Raw genomic sequence first — 23,405 nt, 5'->3', positions numbered from 1 at the left:
GGCCAATGTACAATCCTGAATAATAGTTGCTAATTTATATAGCCTTAGGGTTGGGTCGCATACCCTTACACATGTGTCTTACAGGTATTCTAGTTGAAAAAAAAATATGTTTTGTAAGTAATCACATGGTCAAATATGATAAATTAGGTGAGTTTCAAAATTAAATAATAATTAAATATCTATGATCCAGAAGAATCAACGATGGTTCCATTGTTGAGATCTTTAGTCAAAAGGCTGGTTTGATGCAGCTTTCCATACCATGAGAGATCATCACACAGCAGCTCTGTGCTTCAACAAGATGTTTTCTACAAGGAACTTCGCAATTTCTGGAGTTTCAACAGTTGGCACAGCATTCGTGATGACACAGCAGACTTTTATCTATAAGTTCTCATTTACTGACTTTAGGAATCTCAAGAGGTCAATTCCAGTTCAGAGGGACAGTGCTGCTCAAGGTGCGACAGCTATCACATGCCCCAGAGGTAATTGCAGCACATGTTTTTGCAGCTGGCATTCCTTCAGTTTTCAGTTGCTCACATAATGTTGAACAGATTGGTAAAGACTTGGCAATGATAACTGCGTCCAATTCTCTCTATAGTTTCACGAATCCCAGGCGTCAAGATGTTGGAGGGTGGTGGAAAAACTTTAGGATAGCAGGCCATAGATGGGCTAGAATAACAAGCAACCATCTCCACTCCAATGGTTCATAGTTCCTCTTGTACAATCTTCTGTTTATTAGTTGGAATCACCTTTTGGTCGATTCCTCATCCTTCAAGGTTTCTGCAGTTTCCAGCAATGGTGAATCTTCCCTCTGTTCAACAGTTATTTCATTTAATGCAGAGATAACTGAGGTTTCTTCCACACTACTGTGTTCCAGCAAATGATTCCTTAAAAGGCAATCAGCATCCTTGTGTTTGTGTCATTTTTGTATACCACTGTGATGACGTATTCCTGAAACCTCAGCGCCCATCTCACTTGTTGACCTGATGGATCTTTCAAGGTAGTTAGCCAGCACAGAGAACGGTTTAGTTTTTCAAGTAGACAGCAGTACAGAGTTGAGTAGAGTCCATAACTGAGTCAAGGGGCACAGCACCATCTTCTCAACTCAGGAGTTATTAGTGGGTGTCTTACTGAGTCTGCCAATCAGGAGTGGAACTACATTTTACACAGCAAGTGACAGGTAACAGCCAAGGAGCCATCATTGGGTGTTCTCAATGTATGGGCAGTAAGCAAGGAAACAATGTTTTATATTGCAAGTTGCCTGAAACAATGTGTGTGTAGATGTAGAAACACTGAGTAATAGAGAATTACCATACGCAGCAGTGCAGCTGTAGGATATTGCTCTCACACTTGGGGGATGGAGCTGCTCTGTCCAGCCATCCTGATTTAGGCTTTTGTGGTTTTCCTAGATTGCTAAGGCAAGTACCAGGATGGTTTCTTAATCAAGGCCATGGCCAAGCACCTGCCCTATCCCCACAGGCTACCTGTCCTATCCTCTTAAAGCATGTTATGTATGCCATGTGTTATATTTCGGCTCACTGATTATCACTGAATTACGTTGACCAATCCGGAATAACAGTGAGATGGTCCATGGATAAATAAAATAAATAAATTCATATATGCTATCTTGTCAAAGAAACAGTAAGAATATTTTTGAAGATATAGGATTGTCTTGTTGAATTTTGGACTAAGAGAACTCGGTATGCTACCAGCACCCTTTTCACTGGTCCTCTCTTATGGTACTTTGCGGGAGAGCGGCCATCACGTGTATCCATGACCATACCACTTCTGCACTTACTCCCTGGTTCCAACATGGAACATCCTCATGCCACCACTGCCATCGTCATCGTCTGCAGCTTCTGCCACAGAGGCCATGGATGTTTCAACAGTCACCCCAGTGCCCACATTGGTGGACCGCCCTTTCTCCAAGGAGTGAGGGTATAATCCTGTACATAAGACTTCAATACAAGCAACATCACGACGTCACTGGTACTCTACAATTCGAATATTCTGCCAATGACATCTGCGCAGGCTGGCCACCAGAGACAGTGGGTTACTTATCTTGGTCACACAACATGGCATCCACCACACCATCTACTGGAGCCCTCCACTTTATAAGAGCAGTGCAGCAGACACTCACTCTCATATTGTGTTCTCCCTTATTCTCAGTAAGTGCTTGTATCAATACCTGGATTGTTTTTATGTTTGTGTCTATGTTGTCACCTGCTGCTCACCGATATCCGGGCGAAGAATAAATTTTGGTTCACTGTGGCTGTGCTATTGTTTGTCTCTTACATTATATCAATGCCCATGACGAAGAGAAAGAACAGTATCACATTATAAGAGTAATCGTGAAGATACCGAGAATATCACAATCTTTAAATATTTAGGGGTAATGCTAAGAAACATTGAGATTTAGGGCAAACTTAGTGAATGAGAAAGGGATACTTAAATTTGTTGGAAGGGAACTTGAAAAGTGTAATTAATCTATTAATTTAATCACTTACAATATACTAGTGTGACCGATTCTGGTGAATGGAATCTGTATCAAGCAAGCAAGACTGCAGACACCAAATGAATTCAGAGACACGCCGTTAGGATTGTAACTGGTCCAAGTAGCCCATGCAAAAGTGCAACAGATATTCTCCGGGAAGAAACGAGACATCATTTTTGTCAAACTCTGTTGGATCAATTTATAGAACCTGAACTGAAGGAAGACTTCATTTTTGACATCACCTTATATAGGTCACATAGGGATCCTGAGTTTAGGTAGGAGAGGTTAGGCCATTTACAGAAGCAATAGGTGATCATTTTCCCTTGCTCAATATACAAATGCAATGGAATAGAGCATAACATCAGTCAATAGCTATGAGATTTCTCAGAGTCAGTTCATATTAAAACACAGTCATGGGAAGTCTAAGAAAATGTAGGGTTCTGCTAATAGCTGTCACCTCTGCTAAAAACACACTACACGTTCCTTTCCATACTGGCAGGAGATGTAAAAGCATATCCTGCTTTATTCATAGATTTAGAGCCATTGGTGTAAAAGATGGTAGCACCTTGTAACTCTTTAAGAACTCTATGTAACAATGTCAAAAGGTCATGAGGGCAACAGAGACTTTACGATCTTGGAAGACATCGGTCCTAATCCATGGCCAAAGGCGTGAGAAAACACAAGGAGCACAGGCCATGGCGGGAGACGGAGACCTTGGCATAGGGAAGCAAGGTGAATTCCAACTTGTACTCCCACACAAGGCTGGGTGTCAGAAGGACGACACTCCTCATACGCAAAGAGATTTGCGATACATGGGATTGCTAGGGAACTGTCGAATCCTGTCTGCACAGGAGACCAAGAGCTGGTACCATCAATTCTGAAGAGGGCAGATCCCCACTTCAGCAAGGAGACTGTCTACGAGACTACTCTACAAGAACTACATATTTCTAACACACATACACCTATGGATAAAGTATACTTAGAATTATTATTAACTGCATTATTCTGTATTACAATCATTCAAAGTAATTTTAACAACTATTCAGTAAATCAAAAAGTGTGAATGGAGTATCATTAAAATGCTGTGGACAGTCCAGTTATCATACAGTTGCTATTCGCATAAAATGTTACTTCCTGTGCTGTATTGCAATCATTTATTACCTGTCCATTAGGTCTTGTAACACCTGGACACAGCGGGTTATTTGGATCATGTTCTGGAATTTCCTCTTCTTGAGGATGCTCAATTTGACCACTCCACGGACGCTTCATGCGATGAGGTGACACAAGAACCCATTCATCTTTCAGTGGATTGTACCGTATGTGTTGGTGATCTGAAGCAAAATATAACACTACAGAAACTGAACTTGGTACAATGTAATGCTTAATTACTGATTAAAACTAAATTTTTATGAAGACAGTCCAATGTTTTAAGAATAACTTATTCCTGGTCCACTGTTCCATATTCAAGGAAGATATGATAACAGTCGACATAATGATTACAAGCAGGAATGATTCACTTAATTCATCCAATAAATTTTCTCTGAACAGTGTGGTTGAGATGGTACTTATAATTCTGTTAAACTATATTTCTCCCTCATTAGCTAAAACTGATTGAAAGGTATGCTTTATTGGCATTATCTGACCAGCAAAGCCAGAAAAAAATGGATCACATCTATTTCGTGAAAGACAGTTGTTGCAACTGTGTCCATAATTATTTGGCAGTTGCTGTTTGGAAACTGTTACCCTAAAAATGCCTAGTGAAAATACTGGAAATAACAGAAATTGAGAACACCTCCAATTACACCAAATACTTCTGGGAATTAGTTGTACAAGTAACCTCTTACCAGACATCAGAATGTGAATGTAACTGTATGAAGGGTGATGCCTAAATTACAGCCATCTTGTTGGGTGGCTCCTGAAGCTCTGGATTTACATGTTCAACAGGCCATTTCATCATGGAGTGTGAGTAGTATTCTCAGCTACGAGCCCAGTGACCACCTCAGTTGTACGGACAAGTTTGCCAACTCTTCCTGGTCCCTTCCCCTAATAATCACCCCATAATCTTTTTAGAGAAGAGCTTTCCCAAGAGAGCCTAAATCAAAGGAGACAGAGGTGTGGTGTTTTTTTTTTTTTTTTTTTTTTTTTTTTTTTTTTTTTTTTTTTTTTTTTTTAGGGTGCAAGAACAACTAGGGTCATACGCGCCCATGTCAGAACAATAGAACATGAAGACAAAGAGAGGAGTTAAAGACAACTACACATTAATTCTAATCGATGGAAGAGAAGACGGTTAAAAACAGGGATATGGAGAAAGGTCTCTAAAATACATCATAGAGAAACAGAGGTGCTGAAATAAAGATTAAATGTCCTTTGCCATACTGCTACAATGGATACAAAGCAAAATGCAGTCAACAGCCCGCACATCGTTCGCTAAAATGGCTGGTAACACAGACGGCAAACACAAATGAGAATGTAAGTGGTGCAAAAAAAAGGGCACTCTGTCAGAAAATAGTGGACCGTCAAAGGTCGAGGGCAATGAGCACAAAGTAGTGTGGAAGTACCACTTAAAAAATGGTGATGGCTAAAAAGACAGTGCCCAATATGCAACCTACTAAAATGATCTCATCACAATGAAAGGGCCCACAGGAGGTTATCCACGCCGCTGGACAGGCTTAATAAACCAAAGCTTGTTCCAATGGTTGGTTGGTTGGTTGGTGGGTTGGTGTAAAGATTAAAGGGATCAAACTGCATAGGTCATCGGTCCCTTGTTTCATAAACACACAGAGCACAGTGAAATCATCCATTAGTCATTCGAAGCACAAAAGAAAAATTCCAGCGGAAGAAAAGCCCCAAGGTCAATAATAAAGCAACATGGAAAACGAAGCACAGCAACAAAAACAACATAGAGAAGAAAGGCAGAAGGAATTAAAACTGTACAGCAGAGGATCGTGGATGGCTGATCACGAAAATAAAAGGATGAGCCAGCCACTCTGCAACATTGTTCCAATGAAGGGAGGACCAGTGGTGATGCCAAAGTGACACCACCTGATGACAGATGACAACACAGAGATCATCAGATAGAATGTAAGAACTAGTGGGCTGAGGTACAAGGACTGCAGCCTTGGCAGTGCATCAACGGCCTCATTACCTGTCAGACCGACTGACCAGAAACCCACATAAACATCACAGTGGCTCTATCAAGAGTGAGCAAGTGGCAGCTTTCCAGGAACCAGGGGTGGACAGTGTACAGCACACAGAGACTTTGAAGGGCACTGAGAGAGTCGGGAGCAAATGACACAATTGAAAAGCCTGTGTCGCCAAATGTACTGCACTCCTGATACAACGCGACGAGTTCTGCTGTAAATACTGAGAAGTGTTCCAGAAGCCAAAACTGAAAAACATTGGTGCCAATGACAAAGGGACACCTGACACCATGGTCAGCCTAGAAACCATCAATGCACACAAAGGTACTATCACAAAGTTCCATGCTAAGGTCGTGAAACTGAAGGCGATAGAGTGAGGCTGGAGTAGGCCAAGGTGATCAAGGGCTGTAGCACGAAGCTAAGGTGGTGAAGGGTTCCCACCGATCGGGAAAGTGACAGATATGTGAAGTTAAGCTGCCGGAGAAAGAGTCGAAAGCAGAACTCCACAAGGTAACAGAGAAGAGAGACGCACCCCATACAGGTAGGACAGTAGTAGTTTGCCAGCTTCTGCATACAGACTCTCAAACGGGCCAATGTAAAAGCTACAGTGGTCAAATGGATGCCACAATGGTGGACAGTATCGATACGTGTAAGAGGGACGGAAGTGCATAAAAGAAACAGTCATAGTCAAGTTTCGAACGAACATGGGACCGGAACAAACAGAGAAGGGTGGTTCGATCTGCTCCCCAGAAGTACCACTGAGGACATGTAGGACACTGAGGGACCACATGTAGTGGACCGCCAGGTAAGACACGCGGGAGGACCAAGAAAGTTTCCTATCAAGCATGAGCCCCAGGAATTGTGTAGTTTCAATGAACGGAAGAACAACAGGCCCACGATGTAAAGATAGTGGAAGAAACCAACTGCGTCATCAGAAATTCATACAAACAGTTTTGTCAGTGGAAAAACGAAACCACTGTCAATGCTCCATGAGTAAAGATGTTCGAGACATCGCTGAAGGTGCCACTCAATGAGACAATTCTGTGGAGAACTGTAATAGATGGCAAAATTGTCAACAAAAAGGGAGCCAGAGATGCCCAATGGGAGACAGGCCATTATAATGTCAATGGTGATAGCAAAGGGGACGATGATCAAGACGGAACACTGAGGCAACCATTTCCTTGATAAAGGTGTCTGCCAAGGTAGAATCGACACACACCTTGAAAACTCCGTCTTTTAAAAATCCCTGAAGGAAACAGGGCATCTGGCCAAAGGAGCCCCACGTGTAAAGAGTATTGAGAATACTAGTCCACCAGTAAGTTTTCTCCAAATCAAAAAAATATGGCTACAGTCTGAGATTCTGCAGAAAACCATTCATGAAATGGGTAGACAAAGTGATGAGATTGTCAACTGCAGGATGGCGTGCTCAAAATCCACACTGTGCAGTGGTTAGTAAATTGTGAGACTCGAGCTAGCATACCAGCCAGGCGTGAATCATATTTTCCATCACATTGCAGACAGAGCTCGTGAGAGAAGTGGGGCAATAGCTAGAAGGAAGGTGGGTCATTTCACATCAAATCATCCAGAAATTTTAGGAAATGACACCCATTGTCATGCAAATCCTTGAAATTTTGGGTATTGGAAGTTTATCAAGATATATTCACATTTCCAAAATGTAAATGTTGCAGGTCAATTACTTTTTCAGTTATGATAAAAAGAAGTTGTATAGATTCAAGAATTCAAACTTTCATAGACGAGCTCCTTTATAATTTAAAAATGCAATAGTTCCTACAAGTTTTGTAGTAGAAGCTTGAAATTTTTCGAGTTTAAGAGGAAGGTTTATATTTTTATAGTCCTGCTACCTGTAATGAATATCCATCATCTACATCTCAGACAAAATTGTAAATAATTTCTTTTAAACAAAATCCATCCATGGACATTATAATTTTTTTTAAGATATTGCCCCCTCATAGACACATTTGAAAAATTTACAATATTATTATAAATATTCCATTATGTCACACAAAAAGAATCAGTTTGTAGAAATAATGAGAACCGTGAAAAACAATGTTATTGTAAAAGAAATATTGAAGTTGCTAATTCCTGGCTACCATGTCACCACTAAATTGCTGAAGCTGGCTACACTGAATTTTTATAGGAACAAATCATATCTGAGAACACTGTATGTATTGTATCATCCAGTCCCTTTGTTTTGAGTCATGGGTTCACTGAGCATGCAGTTCTGAGCTCTTGTACTGAGTTGTACCCAGAGTCTATTATTGGTTAAAAATTCAATTGTTGCAGTTTTTAACTGTTCATTCCAAAACAAAAGTAAGTCCCCTAATGTTACAATAATAATGTGAAATAATTTTGTAATGAAACAATGGAATAGAGTGATTTTTCATTATTTCATTACTTTTTAGGTTACACCAGTCATCTTTTGAATTATTTATGACAAATTTTGATTTTATGACTGAAGCAGTATGGAAAGTACAAGTAGCCAGTGTTTTCTTGCGCAGAATCTGCAAGATATATGTGATAATTGCCTGACTTTTGTGAATGAACTGACCAATGAAGAGCAAGAACTTTTATTATGGCGAAGCAACAGTCATTCATATTGTAATTTAAGTGTTTCATGTGTGTGTGTGTGTTACAAACAAAGACAGGTACCTACGCAGATTCTCTCTACATAAGAAAATTTGCTGTGATACCTTCAAGCGTCATAAATGATCTGTTTCATCTGGATTGTGTGAAATTAGTTTAGAGAAGGCAAATGCCTTCAAAATGAGAGGCTTTAGCATTATTGCTGGGGAGAAAATGTGCCCAAACTGTATCAAACTTATTAATGAAAAACAAGCAAGTGACAACTCGTCACCAGACTATATAAATGACAGTAATGTGAAGATGCAGACTCCTGAAAAATCTGTGCTCAATACTAGCTTAGCTAGCTTAAGAATATCTCCTGCAAAACTGCATTCAGTTGCTCAGCATAGTTGGCATGCAGCAGCCAATCGAAAATTGGAATCAGTAGCTGGGGCTCTGAAAACTAAAATTTCACATAAATATCAAGTTGAGCTGGCTGCTGATGCAAGCACTATCCCTGACAGTGATTTAACAGAACTGGAAGGAAAGGCAAAACATCATGATGAACTCATGGACAAAATCAAACATAAAATTGAATATGCAAATAATCGTTAAAAAATTCAGGTACTTACTCTTGTGCTGCCAACCTGGTCTCGACAGGAAGTCACTTCCGAATGTCAGGTTTCTGAATATTTGGTACGACAAGCAAGAGCTCTTTTAATGGAGAAGGGTATTTTATCGATGGCTGAGCAGAAAAGAGGAAAGACATTGCCACATGACACAGTGCAAAAGTAAAGAGTTTTTATTTGGATGACGAAAACACAAGAATAATGCCTGTGAAAAAAAGTGAGCTCCAGCAAAAAGCCTATGAAAAAAAGCATCTTGTTTTAATTTAACTGAACTGTGATCATCATCATCATCATCATCATCGTCGTCGTCGTCGTCGTCGTCGTCGTCATCATCATCATTATCGTCATCGTCATCATCATCATCATCGACTGATTATGCCTTTCAGCGTTCTTCTTCTCCTTGGTCTGCCCCGACTCCTCCTACCCTCTACTGCTGAACCCATGAGTCTCTTAGGTAACCTTGCTTCTCCCATGCGTGTAACATGACCCCCACCATTTAAGCCTGTTCGCCCTGACTGCTACATCTATAGAGTTCATTCCCAGGTTTTCTTTGATTTCCTCATTGTGGACACCCTCCTGCCATTGTTCCCATCTACTAGTACCCGCAATCATCTTAGCTACTTTCATATCCTTAACCTCAACCTTGTTGATAAGGTAACCTGAATCCACCTAGCTTTCACTCCCATACAACAAAGTTGGTCGAAAGATTGAACGGTGTACAGATAACTTAGTCTTGGTACTGACTTCCTTCTTGCAGAAGAGGATGGAATGTAGCTGAGCCCTCACTACAGAGTGAGGACCCAGACTTAAAAGATAAGTACATTTGTGTAGTGCTGTTTATTCTTCTTATTATTTTGTGTGTGAAATTTCACGGAAATGACCATTGTGAAAGAGGAAAGTGGTGCTGATCCGAGCAGGAGTGTGAAAATTTGTTAGTCTTTGGGGATGTAGACATGCCTATAAAAACGGAAGATGAGTCAGTCAGAGAATCGGATCAGAGTCTTAATTCATCAGAACGTGACACGTCGGACATCAAATCACTGTTACAAATGATGGAACAATCGTTAGCTTTAAATCAAACTGCTGCAGCCCGCTTACAAGCTAATGAAGATCAATTGCAAAACATGAATCGGACGGTCGCGGAAAGTTTTCAGGTTATAAATCAAAGTGTCGTGTCTAGAAGGAGCTATGAACAAAAAATTTAATAATGCCTTACTTTGGGGTAATAAACTTCGCAGCGATATATCAAAGATAGACAAGAAACTTAGCAAAGCAGAAACAAAGATTTTGGCGGTAGAATCTAAAGTGGGAGACGTAAAATCTAGTCTGAGTAACAAAATTCAGTCTGTAAAAAATGAACTGGTCACAGGCAGAGAGAAAAATGCAAAGTTTTTTGTTAATGTTAATAGTCAAATAGATACAGTTTATGTAAATGTAAAAGCTATGGCAGTAGAGCTTGAAAGTAGAGTAGATTCGAAACTAAATGTTGTGAATTATAAAGTGGAAACAGTCAGTAACACAGTAAAACTCCACGAGATTGAAACTAAGATGTTAATGAATGAAAAAGTACAGTATCAGAGTTAAACCAGAAGTTTGAAATATTTAGCAATGATGTAGCTAACAAAAATTTTTCTATGAACACACGTACCTTATTATCCAATATTCCAGTTAAAAACTTTTCTAATGAGTGTAGTTTGCATCCTGTTGACTTTCTGCAGAGTTGTAGAGACAATTTTTTGCCCAATATGAGTGAAAGTTTCAAAATTAAGTTTGTTAAAAAACTTGTGGAGGGGGAATCTTTGTCATGGGCCAATCAAAATTTTTCTATGGACATGTCTTATGCCGAATTTGAAATTGAGTTCTTAAAACGGTTCTGGTATGAAACTGAACAACCCAGGACAAAGAGAGAGTTCCTGAATGGACCAAATTATAGAGAAACACAGGGTACTATGAAACAGTTTTGTAAGAATCAACTGAAGAAACTTGTACATTTGAGTAAACCCTTTGATGAGCTCTCACAGATAGACGCTTTAAAGAGAAGGTTGCCAACAGATGTGCAATGAGACCTAGTGTATGCACCAGATGACAACCTTGAACAATTTCTAAACTATGTGGACAAACTTGACAGGATTATAGACAATGTGGGGAAAACAAAAAACTATTTCAATCACGCACAAAGAGGTGGGGATCATAGTTGGGGAAACACTAATTTTATCAGGAGGGAAAACAGTAGGCCCAACAACCATAGTTTTCATCATAGGAAACAAAATAGTCACAATATTAATGATAATTTCCATTCAAGGGAAAACTATTATTTCCATTCAAGAGGACAATCTGGGAACAATTGGAACAGATGTAATTACAGGGAGTCTGAAAAGAGGAATTGGCGTGAACATAGGGACACCGGGAGTCAAAATGCTATGGGAAGTCATGAAGTAAAAAACTAGCATGCGCTCCATTGTCAGTCCACAAGGTAGGGGCGAAAAGCATAGATAATACAGGGTGTTTCAAAAATGACCGGTATATTTGAAACGGCAATACAAACTAAACGAGCAGCGATAGAAATACACCGTTTGTTGCAATATGCTTGGGACAACACTACATTTTCAGGCAGACAAACTTTCGAAATTACAGTAGTTACAATAGTCAACAACAGATGGCGCTGCAGTCTGGGAAACTCTATAGTACGATATTATCCACATATCCACCGTGCGTAGCAATAATATGGCGTAGTCTCTGAATGAAATTACCCTAAACCTTTGACAACGTGTCTGGCGGAATGGCTTCACATGCAGATGAGATGTACTGCTTCAGCTGTTCAATTGTTTCTGGATTCTGGCGGTACACCTGGTCTTTCAAGTGTCCCCACAGAAAGAAGTCACAAGGGTTCATGTCTGGCGAATAGGGAGGCCAATCCACGCCGCCTCCTGTATGTTTCGGATAGCCCAAAGCAATTACACGATCATCGAAATATTCATTCAGGAAATTAAAGACGTCGGCCGTGCAATGTGGTCGGGCACCATCTTGCATAAACCACGAGGTGTTCGCAGTGTCGTCTAAGGCAGTTTGTACTGCCACAAATTCACAAAGAATGTCCAGATAGCGTGATGCAGTAATCGTTTCGGATCTGAAAAATGGGTCAATGATTCCTTTGGAAGAAATGGCGGCCCAGACCAGTACTTTTTGAGAATGCAGGGACAATGGGACTGCAACATGGGGATTTTCGGTTCCCCATATGCGCCAGTTCTGTTTATTGACGAAGCCGTCCAGGTAAAAATAAGCTTCATCAGTAAACCAAATGCTGCCCACATGCATATCACCATCATCAATCCTGTGCACTATATCGTTAGCGAATGTCTCTCGTGCAGCAATGGTAGCCGCGCTGAGGGGTTGCCGCGTTTGAATTTTGTATGGATAGAGGTGTAAACTCTGGCGCATGAGACGATACGTGGACGTTGGCGTCATTTGGACCGCAGCTGCAACACAGCGAACGGAAACCCGAGGCCGCTGTTGGATCACCTGCTGCACTAGCTGCGCGTTGCCCTCTGTGGTTGCCGTACGCGGTCGCCCTACCTTTCCAGCACATTCATCCGTCACGTTCCCAGTCCGTTGAAATTTTTCAAACAGATCCTTTATTGTATGGCTTTTTGGTCCTTTGGTTACATTAAACCGCCATTGAAAACTTCATCTTGTTGCAACAACACTGTGTTCTAGGCGGTGGAATTCCAACACCAGAAAAATCCTCTGTTCTAAGAAATAAACCATGTTGTCCACAGGACACTTGCACGTTGTGAACAGCACACGCTTACAGCAGAAAGACGACGTACAGAATGGCGCACCCACAGACTGCGTTGTCTTCTATATCTTTCACATCACTTGCAGCGCCATCTGTTGTTGAAAATTGTAACTACTGTAATTTCGAAAGTTTGTCCGCCTGAAAATGTACTGTTGTCCCAAGCATATAGCACCAAACGGTGTATTTCTATCGCTGCTCATTTAGTTTTTATTGCCGTTTCAAATATACCGGTCATTTTTGAAACACCCTGTAGATGGACCAATAACACTGACTACGTTGCACCAAGATAAGTCTCAAGTAATGAGTAGTTATCTTAGGAATGTGTACTACCCTCTAATCACAGTACCTGTTAAGAACGAACACATTGGTTTCAATAAAGACCCAGAGATAATAATTGACTTAGTTGAATTTTATGAATGGACAGAAGCTTGTGGTTTGTCAGAGGACCAGCAGATAAATGATTTAGGAATTGATGCACTGATGAGGGAACCAAGTGAGCAAATTGTTGACACTGATTTAACGAGCAAAGAATTAAAAACACTTGGGTGTGAAGGCAACGTTTTAAGTTTTCGGGAGAGAGAGGTTGATGATTGTAGTATTTGGGAAAATGAAGATTTAATGATACATGCTGATAGTGAAAAATATTTTCTTTGCTTGAAAGAGGAAATGGAGGCATTAGGTGTTGTGGGAGAAACTGATATGCATGTTGTAGATGTACCCAAGGATGTTATTAACAGTTTAAGTGGTATGAAACTTCCTGGCAGATTAAAAACTGAGTGCCCGAACGAGACTCGAACTCGGGACCTTTCGCTTTCGCGGGCAAGTGCTCTACCATCTGAGCTACCAAAGCACAACTCACGCCCGGTACCCACAGCTTTACTTCTGCCAGTATCTCGTCTCCTACCTTCCAAACTCATTCTGGAAACATCCGACAGGCTGTGGCTAAGCCATGTCTCCGCAGTATCCTTTCTTTCAGGAGTGCTAGTTCTGCAAGGTTTGCAGGAGAGCTTCTGTAAAGCTTGGAAGGTAGAAGATGAGATACTGGCAGATATAAAGCTGTGAGTACTGGGCGTGAGTCATGCTTCGGTAGCTCAGATGGTAGAGCACTTGCCCACGAAAGGCAAAGGTCCCGAGTTAGTCTTGGTCGGGCACACAGTTTTAATCTGCCAGGAAGTTTCATATCAGCCCACACACTGCTGCAGAGTGAAAATCTCATTCAGTTTAAGTGGTGTTAATGCCAGTGTCACAACCAATAGGCTCTGTAATCCAACATCTTATGAAGGAACCTGGGCACTTGATAAAGACTGCCTGAACAGTAAAACTGACAGTGCAAGTAGGCTACCATTTGCAATGAACAAAGGTGAATTATTTCTTTATAGTATGTGGCTAAATAGTGATGCAATTAAAAATGATAGCAATTTTAGAAAAATGATTCTTAATGTCTCAAATTTTATATCCTGATTGGTGGCAAAACACTAAACATATTATTGTTGAACAACTAAAGGATAAATGCCTTAGTGTTGAACAATGTTATATGGGTGAAAATATTTGGATTAATGAAATTACCAATGCAAGTGACAGTGCTAATGATGTGTATGTTAATGTAATGACCATAGATAATAAAGGTGACAGTAATATAGATGCTTGTAAGTCAGAAAGTCCTTGTTTCACTGAAATTCAAAATGATTTATTGTATGAATATGTTCAGCCTGAAAAAGGTGATGATATAGGTAGTCTGTTCATTAGAGCTAAAGTTGGTACCTGGAAAGGCAAGTGCCTTGTAGAGACAGGGAGTCAGGTGTCAGGAATATCTGAAATTCTAAGCAAAAAGCTGAAGTGCGAGAAAGATTACATTGAAATACCAGTCATTGGGGTGAAAATAAGAGAGGCTACAGGAAAACATAGTAAAACTGAAAAGACAAACTTTGTTATCTTTTATAATTGAGGGAGTCACATTTACACATGGATGCCTAATTATACCAGGCCTCAGTGAGGACAGTATTCTCGGGATGTCATGGATTCGGAGTGTAGATGCAAGATTTGACTGGGGAGGGCAAAAACTTATCATAACAACACCAAAGGGTGGATGTCTCTCCACCAAGTTTGTCAGATTAAATACAATTTTGTGTAATGATAAATTTAACACTATAAATCTTGTAAAGGAGAAAAGATATGGTGACAAACACATAACAGAGCTAGATTTAAGTGAAGTAGATTAACACTCTGGTAAACACTAAGATTTTAGAAGCTAGTGGTCTAAATGATGAGCAAAAACAGGAACTAGTCTTTGTTATGGGAATACAGTGATGTCTTTAGCAACATTCCAGGGAAAGTTAGGGGTTACGAATGTACTTTGCTAGTAAGACCACATGACCCGTTTTTCATAAAAACATATGGTGTGCCCATAGCAAAACGTACAGCAGTTGAGAAAGAATTACATAAGATAGAAGTGTGTGGCATTATTGAAAGGAGTATCAGTGCTTATAATAACCCACTGGTAGTTGTCAAAGAGGGATGGGGGAGTGAGAATAGTTCTTGACTCCAGGCCTTTAAACAAGATCTTATACAGGGAAACAGACCACCCTGAAAACACTGATGAGCTGTTACACAAGTTAAAGGACATAAAATTAGTGTCAAGTCTAGACTGAAACCTCAGGCTTTCACCAAGTACCCCTGGCACCCAAATCTAGGAAATACACTGCTTTTCTTTACAATGGCCGTTGCTATCAGTATTGTGTAGTCCCGTTTGGCTTGAACTCATCGGTAGCAGAATTCATTAGAGCTTTAGACCATGTGCTTAGGCAGGAACTTGTATCCAAATTAGTGATTTATGTAGATGACATTTTAGTAACTGGACAAGATTGGAATGAGCATGTTGGGCTTTTAAGACAGGCATGTGAGAAACTTAGAAGAGGGGGAATGACACTAAAGCTAGAAAAGTGCAAATTTGCAGTACCTGAGTTAAAATTTTTGGGACATGTCATAACAGAAAAAGGAATTTTGGCTGATCCAGACAAAATTAAAGCTATTGCAGAGTTTCCTGTACCCCGTAACAGTAAACAACTGAAATCATTTTATGGGCTATGTGGCTTCTACAGAAAATTTGTAAGTAAACAGAGCTTAAACACACCCTGCCTAAGTAACTTGTTAAAGAAGTACACTGTTTGGATATGGAATAAAGATTGTCAAAAGGCTTTCGACATAATAAAAAAGGAACTGAATAACCAGAACCTGTTACACAGACCAGATTTCAATTTACCTTTCTGTTTACATACTGACAGCAGTGATTATGGGCTAGGTGCTGAATTATTCCAAGTAAAAGAGGTCAATGGGGAGACATTTCATGCTACAATTGCATTTGCAAGCAGAATGTTACTGAAGCATGAAAAGAACTATACAGTAACAGAAAAAGAGCTATTAGCCATACAGTGGTCATTTTCAAAATTCAGGACCCATTTACTTGGACATAAGGTAATAGTGTACTCTGATCATAAAACCTTAAGCTATATACAGGAATGCAAGCTCTATCATGATAGGCTTACAAGATGGGCATTGTATTTACAACAATTCAACTTTGAAATTAAGTATATTAAAGGCACTGACAACATAGTTCCGGATGCTCTATCAAGGCTACCAGTAGGAGGGGAAACAGAAATTTTTGATCAGAATGAAGATAAACAGTTTAAAACGAGGTATATTAAAGTGGTCACAGATGAAAAAGTTGTTAGATCATTGTGTGATAAAATCAGGAGGAGCCAGAACCATGATGCAAATTGGAAATTAGTAAAGGGCTGTTTAGGGAAAAAGAAGTATGAAAAATTAGACAAGTACTATAAGGTGTTTAAAGGTACTCTGTTTAGGAGAACTGACGAAGACTCGGACAATTGGAAACTATGCTGGACTGAGGAGGAAGCTGAGAGGTTAATTAGGTATACTCATGAGAGCTATGGTCATTGTGGCATACAGAAATTACAAGAAAACATATACTTCTACAATATGGCCAAGAAAGTTAGAAAAGAATTGTCAACTTGTGATAAGTGCCGAGTCAAAGTAAGTAACAGAAAATGTCAAGGTGAACATTACTCCTGCACAACCTCTAGACTTAGTCGCTGTTGATTTCTATGGGCCGCTTCCAAGGAGTAGGAGTGGCCACTGCTACATTTTTGTCATGGTAGATGTATTTTCTAAACTAATCAAGTTGTATCCTGTCAGAAAAGCCACAGGTAAAGAGATAGTTACAAAAGTTGAAAAAGACTATTTCTTGAATGTTGGGAAACCAAAAGCAATCTTGTCAGATAACAGTTCTCAGTTTTTGTCAAAAGTTTGGAAAGCCTTTGTTGATTAATCGGGAATCAAACATGTTCAAATATCTGTATATAATCCATCGTCAAACCCAGCTGAGAGGTATATGCGCGAGATTGGACGTTTATGTCGTACATATTGCACTCATAAACATCCTACATGGTACGACCATGTACGGGACTTTGAAGATATTATGAACAGCTTGCAGCACACTTCCACAGGATTTTCACCTTATGAAATTATGTTTCATCTAAAACCAGACAACATCATCACTGAACTCGTAGAATTTCCACCATGCACAATGATTATGCATGAACATGAAGCCATAGTCAAAGAAACAATGATAAAACGGGGGGAAATTAGAAAAAGAAGACATGATGGCAATACCAAAGCAACCAAGTTTAAAGTAGGAGATTATGTTTTAGTAAAATCACATGAGAAATCAAAAATTCTAACTTCTGAAATAAAGAAATTCTTTGATATATACATGGGTCCATTCGAGATTGTAGAGCATCCACACCCAAATGCATACCGGTTGGTGTATCCTAAATCCAGGAAAGTTCTCGGGCTAAGGAATATTGTTTTGTTGAAATTGTGTAAACAAAAGGGATAAGACTAGTCAGAGAAAGTTAATAGGTGACTCAACAAAAGTTTTTCACTGGAAATTTTGAAATTTTGTATATAAAAAATTGTCTGATTTTGATACAGTTTTGTGCCCTTGAAAATGTTTATTATTTGTTTAATATGTATTCACTGTATGAAGTGTTTGCAATGAATTTTCTGTGTAATATGCTAGCCATGTTAGTTTTTGATATTTCTGTATGTTTATGTAATTTGATTTATGTTTGATAATTGGTGTAATTTTAGTTTGTGTAATTCTCACACCACACTTGTTGAGACATCATTTAAAATGCAAGCCACTAATCAGCACTAAATCTGTCTTGCAACAATTAAGTTTTTTTAAATTTTTTACTCTTACAGGCAGAGTCCTAATTACCACACACTTAAGTGCTTGAAATGTCCAACTCTACAAGGAGACAATCTCTTCAGTAAACCACATGAATTACTGTATATTTCTCTCTCAACCACTGCAAATGCATAGGCAGTAACATTTTTTAATTTTGATAGATACATACCATTCCAAAACTTTCATCCATGATTCTACCTTTGCACTTTTACTGTGAATATGAACCCTTGTAACAAACTGCCTGTAACTTTTCTTTTGAAAACAATTTAATTTTTTGATCCTTGGAGTAATGTCTTTGTGATAAGATATTTTACACCCAATATGTTAATGCATTTGTATTACATGTTTATTGAATTTATTAGTATTTAAAGAATCTTTTTTTGGACCAGTTCATATCTGTATAGTATTACTCAGACAGATACTGTAAACTTCTCCCACTAGATAAACATTGCCAGAAGGTTAACTATGTATCCTAACCATGTACTTACATACAAACATTTTGTAACCAAAAGGTGGTCTCTGTATGTGATTGTTAGATAACATGGCATTAGAGTCAATGAAGCGATACAAATAGCTAAGCTTTGGAAACAGATGCACTGCAGGACAAGCAGAAATCAGACCTTTTAATGGAAGTCACTTATGTGCAGATGGACAATGTGGGACAGACTGTGAGTAGTGTGAAAAGTGGGCAACAAAAGAAAATAAAACAAGCCTGCAGTTAAAAGTTACGGTCTTTCAATGGTTTCATGTGAAGTGCTACATTATGGACTCTTCTAAGTGACAATTGTGAATCTTCTTTTGTATTTCATTTACTCTAAGGTTAAAAATTGTATGTTTTCCTCTACTTAGTATAACAATTTCAGTATTAGCATAATTAAAAGGAAACAGTCCTATTAAAAAATTTTGATCATATTCTTGGCAGTTCCATTATTCTGGTGTCAGAATTTTGTTCGCATTGTCATACTTACAAAATTCTTGGGAGAGGGGGGGGCTATTGTAATGGAACTGACAAATAGACATCATTTTGTTATATTACACACTAAAGTCGTGTTAAAAAAAAGCTTTTGCTTAAGATAATACTAAGTTAGGTGTTGCATTATTTAAAGCCCACCTTGGTAGACGTCCAGGGGGATGGCGCTTGGGGAGTGACAGGAAGATAGGAAGTGGTCACTACCACACAAGTCATCATGGGCTCTCCACTGGACAGATGGGAGAAGTCCTGGGCTGCAGAGGGATAAATTAATCACTGAGTAAGTGCCATGAACCACACTGAAATGTGTGTGAGCCCCAGTATTTAAGAGGCAGAGGTCGAATTGAGACAGGAAAGTTTTGGTCTCTACCTCAGGCAGTAGGCACAGTGCAATCCCACAAGGGATTATGGGCGTTAATATCTCCCAAAAGTAGGAAAGGTTTAGGGAGTTGATGAATCAGTGCAGCCAATGCGTTCGGGGGTACTGCACCATCTGGAGGAAGATATACGTTACACACAGTTATTTCCTGTGTCATCCTTATCATGACAGCCACAGCTCCAAGAGGGGTTTGAAGGGGCACAGGTTCACTGCATACTGAGTTCAGGACATACACACAAACTCCACCTGACACTCTATTCTAGTTGCTACAGTTTTTGTGACATCCCCTACGGCTGCGAAGGGCAGGGTCCGCATTGCCAGAAACCAGGTTTCCTGGAGGGCAATGTGGAAAGCAGGTGAAAAGCTTAACAGTTGCGGTAGCTCAGCCAGGTGGTGGAAAAAACCGCAGCAATCCCACTGGAGGACGGCGTTATCATGAGGCTGCGAAGGCATGAAGCATGCAAGGAGGCACGTTATGCCTCAGAGGACACCGAGATCTCCACCTCATCCGTAGGTGCGCCATTGGTAGGGGGTGGTGGTATAAGGGACACCAGAGGGTCCTTCTTCTTAGTAGACTTCTTTGTTTCGTTGCCCTCTCACTTCTCTAGGAGGACTTCTCTGAAGTAGCTTCAGAAACGGAGGCTCCTTTAGCCACTGGTGAGTGTCTGCTGTGGCATTAGTACAGACCTTGGGAGAGAGGGTCCCAAGGGACCCCTTCTGCACAAGAGGAGCCAGAGGAGGCTGTAGCTTCTCCTGCTAGGGTGAGGGGACTGATGTCTCCTGTGTTTCGGGGGGGGGGGGGGGGGGGGGGGGCACATGCTCCCAATGAAGGCACTTTGGGAGCAACAGAAGGAGATTTTCCCCTACCACCAAGGGGGCAGATGTATTCTGGAGGCCCGGAGGGGCCACTGTTCGTGGCACAGGGTGTGGTATGACTGGTACGTGTGATGGCACTGGTAATGTAGGAGCAGCGTATGTGGACGTCAACTGAACAGGATGTAACCATTCAAATTTACATTTAGCCTCTTGGTAGGTCAACCAGTCTAGGGTCTTGTACTCCATGATTTTCCATTCCTTTTGGAGTACTGTGCAGTCTGGCGAGCAGGGGCAGTGCTGCTCTCCGCAGTTGATCCAAGTGAGAGGAGGTGCACAGGGAATATCTGGATGCAGTGGACATCTGCAGTCTAGACATGTGGCATTGGAAGTGCATCAGGAAGACATGCCCAAATATCCAGCACTTAAGTCACCGCACGTATGGTTTATCATCATCTTGATATTTTCAGGCAATGAATCACCCTCAATGTCCAAGTTGAATGCACTGGTAGCAACCCTGTTGTCTTTGGGTCCCCTGTAAAAGCGCTGGGTGAAATGAACACCCCGCCATTCTAGATTGGCACAGAGCTCATCGTCAGACTGCAAGAGGAGGTTGCAATGGAAAATAATCCCCTGGATCATGTTGAGGCTTTTATGGGCAATAATACACTCCTGGAAATTGAAATAAGAACACCGTAAATTCATTGTCCCAGGAAGGGGAAACTTTATTGACACATTCCTGGGGTCAGATACATCACATGATCACACTGACAGAACCACAGGAACATAGACACAGGCAACAGAGCATGCACAATGTCGGCACTAGTACAGTGTATATCCACATTTGGCAGCAATGCAGGCTGCTATTCTCCCATGGAGACGATCGCAGAGATGCTGGATGTAGTCCTGTGGAACGGCTTGTCATGCCATTTCCACCTGGCGCTCAGTTGGACCAGCGTTCGTGCTGGACGTGCAGACCGCGTGAGAAGACGCTTCATCCAGTCCCAAACATGCTCAATGGGGGACAGATCCGGAGATCTTGCTGGCCAGGGAAGTTGACTTACACCTTCTAGAGCACGTTGGGTGGCACGGGATACATGCGGACGTGCATTGTCCTGTTGGAACAGCAAGTTATCTTGCCAGTCTAGGTATGGTAGAACGATGGGTTCGATGACGGTTTGGATGTACCGTGCACTATTCAGTGTCCCCTCGACGATCACCAGAGGTGTACGGCCAGCGTAGGAGATCGCTCCCCACACCATGATGCCGGGTGTTGGCCCTGTGTGCCTCGGTCATATGCAGTCCTGATTGTGGCGCTCACCTGCACGGCGCCAAACACGCATACGACCATCATTGGCACCAAGGCAGAAGCGACTCTCATCGCTGAAGACGACACGTCTCCATTCGTTCCTCCATTCACGCCTGTCGTGACACCACTGGAGGCGGGCTGCACGATGTTGGGGCGTGAGCGGAAGACGGCCTAACGGTGTGGGGGACCGTAGCCCAGCTTCATGGAGACAGTAGCGAATGGTCCTCGCCGATACCCCAGGAGCAACAGTGTCCCTAATTTACTGGGAAGTGGCGGTGCGGTCCCCTACGGCACTGCGTAGGATCCTACGGTCTTGGCGTGCATCCGTGCGTCGCTGCGGTCCGGTCCCAGGTCGACGGGCACGTGCACCTTCCGCCGACCACTGGCGACAACATCGATGTACTGTGGAGAACTCACGCCCCACGTGTTGAGCAATTCGGCGGTACGTCCACCCAGCCTCCCGCATGCCCACTATACGCCCTCGCTCAAAGTCCGTCAACTGCACATATGGTTCACGTCCACGCTGTCGCGGCTTGCTACCAGTGTTAAAGACTGCGATGGAGCTCTGTATGCCACGGCAAAGTGGCTGACACTGACGGCGGCGGTGCACAAATGCTGTGCAGCTAGTGCCATTCGACGGCCAACACCGCGGTTCCTGGTGTGTCCGCTGTGCAGTGCGTGTGATCATTGCTTGTACAGCCCTCTCGCAGTGTCCGGAGCAAGTATGGTGGGTCTGACACACCGGTGTCAATGTGTTCTTTTTTCCAATTCCAGGAGTGTAGAAACAGAAATATCACCCAGTCAGTCACAAGCAAGTAACGCCCAAAACGGGGCTGGGGATGCAGTCTGAATCAAGACTGCACTGCTTCTCATCTTGGACAGCACTGTCACTTCCCCAAACTTATCCTCAAGATGTTCAACAAAAAAATTGAGTCTTCATAGGTAGAAAGGAGTACCCGTCTATTCAGCTAGACTAAATACTGAGGCGAATATGGCTCTCTTCTTTCTGTAGCCCTAAGTTCTTCCCATGGTGTAGCAAGGGAGGGAAACGATTTATGGTCATATCTGTCAACATTGTACTGGATCTTGTGCTCGTAGAGATTGCTGGTGCCGTGTGGTCACCAACAAGAGATGACATAGTCTGCTTCAATGCTGGTCATCCGCTCTGATGCCACTCACTCCGATCAGAGGCGCTCCCCACAGGCACCGCCCAGCCACAGCTAAGGCCACCTGGCATGATGGCCGTTGCTGGGAGTCCTGATGCCCCAGGAAGACAGACATTTACTCCTTGGTATACATGGGGAGTTTACAGCTCAGGCATCAGTAGTGTAATCCCTGTGTTGTCAGGGGGCTACCACCAAATGGGTACATAACAGCCCCATCACAACGGACTGACTACTGTGCTAAATATTGGGCACAGAGAAATCCAATACTGTCATGGGTGCAAAAGAGGACAGGAGACAATGGAAGAAGATGACATATCCCAGAAAGTGTCCTGGACCAAATAATTGAATTGCAGGTGAAGATGCAAAGGCATGACAAGAGGTTCAGGAGATCGAATCTAAGGGCACTATGGATAACTCGTGCTCCACGTAAGGCATCCTTCCCCATATGGCCTGCACTTCTGTAGAATTTTGAAAGTGGCAGGTCAAATCATAAAACGGGACATGAACTTATAGGGTAGAAAAGTGAGAGACTCCTTTTAGTCACCTCTTACAACAGGCAGGGATACCGACCCCTCGGGCCTATTCTAACCCCCAGACCTAAAAGAGGATAACAAATCAGTGTCAAGGATACTGGATGGTAGTTTTGAGGATCACTTGTACTGCCCTTCTTGTAGACAAGTGTGACCTGTAATCTTTCCAAGGAATGAGCACAGTTTTTTGTTTGAGGGATCTACAACAGATTACAGTTAGAACAGGGGCTAATTCAGCCACAACAGAGATTCCATCGGGGCCTGGAGCTTTGTTCGGTTTTAAAAATTTCAGCTGTTCTCGACACCACTGACACTAGTACCGATTTCAAA

At 41.6% G+C, this 23,405-nt stretch overlaps 1 protein-coding gene across 1 annotated transcript in view; it reads right to left on the bottom strand.

Moving 5' to 3' along the window:
* The window catches only part of LOC126299071 (probable galactose-1-phosphate uridylyltransferase), a 185,655-nt gene that overhangs the window by 127,879 nt on the left and 34,371 nt on the right, over positions 1 to 23,405 (bottom strand). The window contains exon 3 of the mRNA XM_049990740.1: positions 3,653 to 3,822. Within this exon, the coding sequence (XP_049846697.1) occupies positions 3,653 to 3,822 (170 nt within the window). The remainder of the gene's footprint in view (positions 1 to 3,652; positions 3,823 to 23,405) is intronic.

This window comes from Schistocerca gregaria, chromosome X, assembly GCF_023897955.1.
Source record: "Schistocerca gregaria isolate iqSchGreg1 chromosome X, iqSchGreg1.2, whole genome shotgun sequence".
NCBI lineage: Eukaryota > Metazoa > Arthropoda > Insecta > Orthoptera > Acrididae > Schistocerca > Schistocerca gregaria.
The sequence above is the reverse complement of the archived record's forward strand: the minus strand, read 5'-3'. Positions and strand labels throughout refer to the sequence as shown.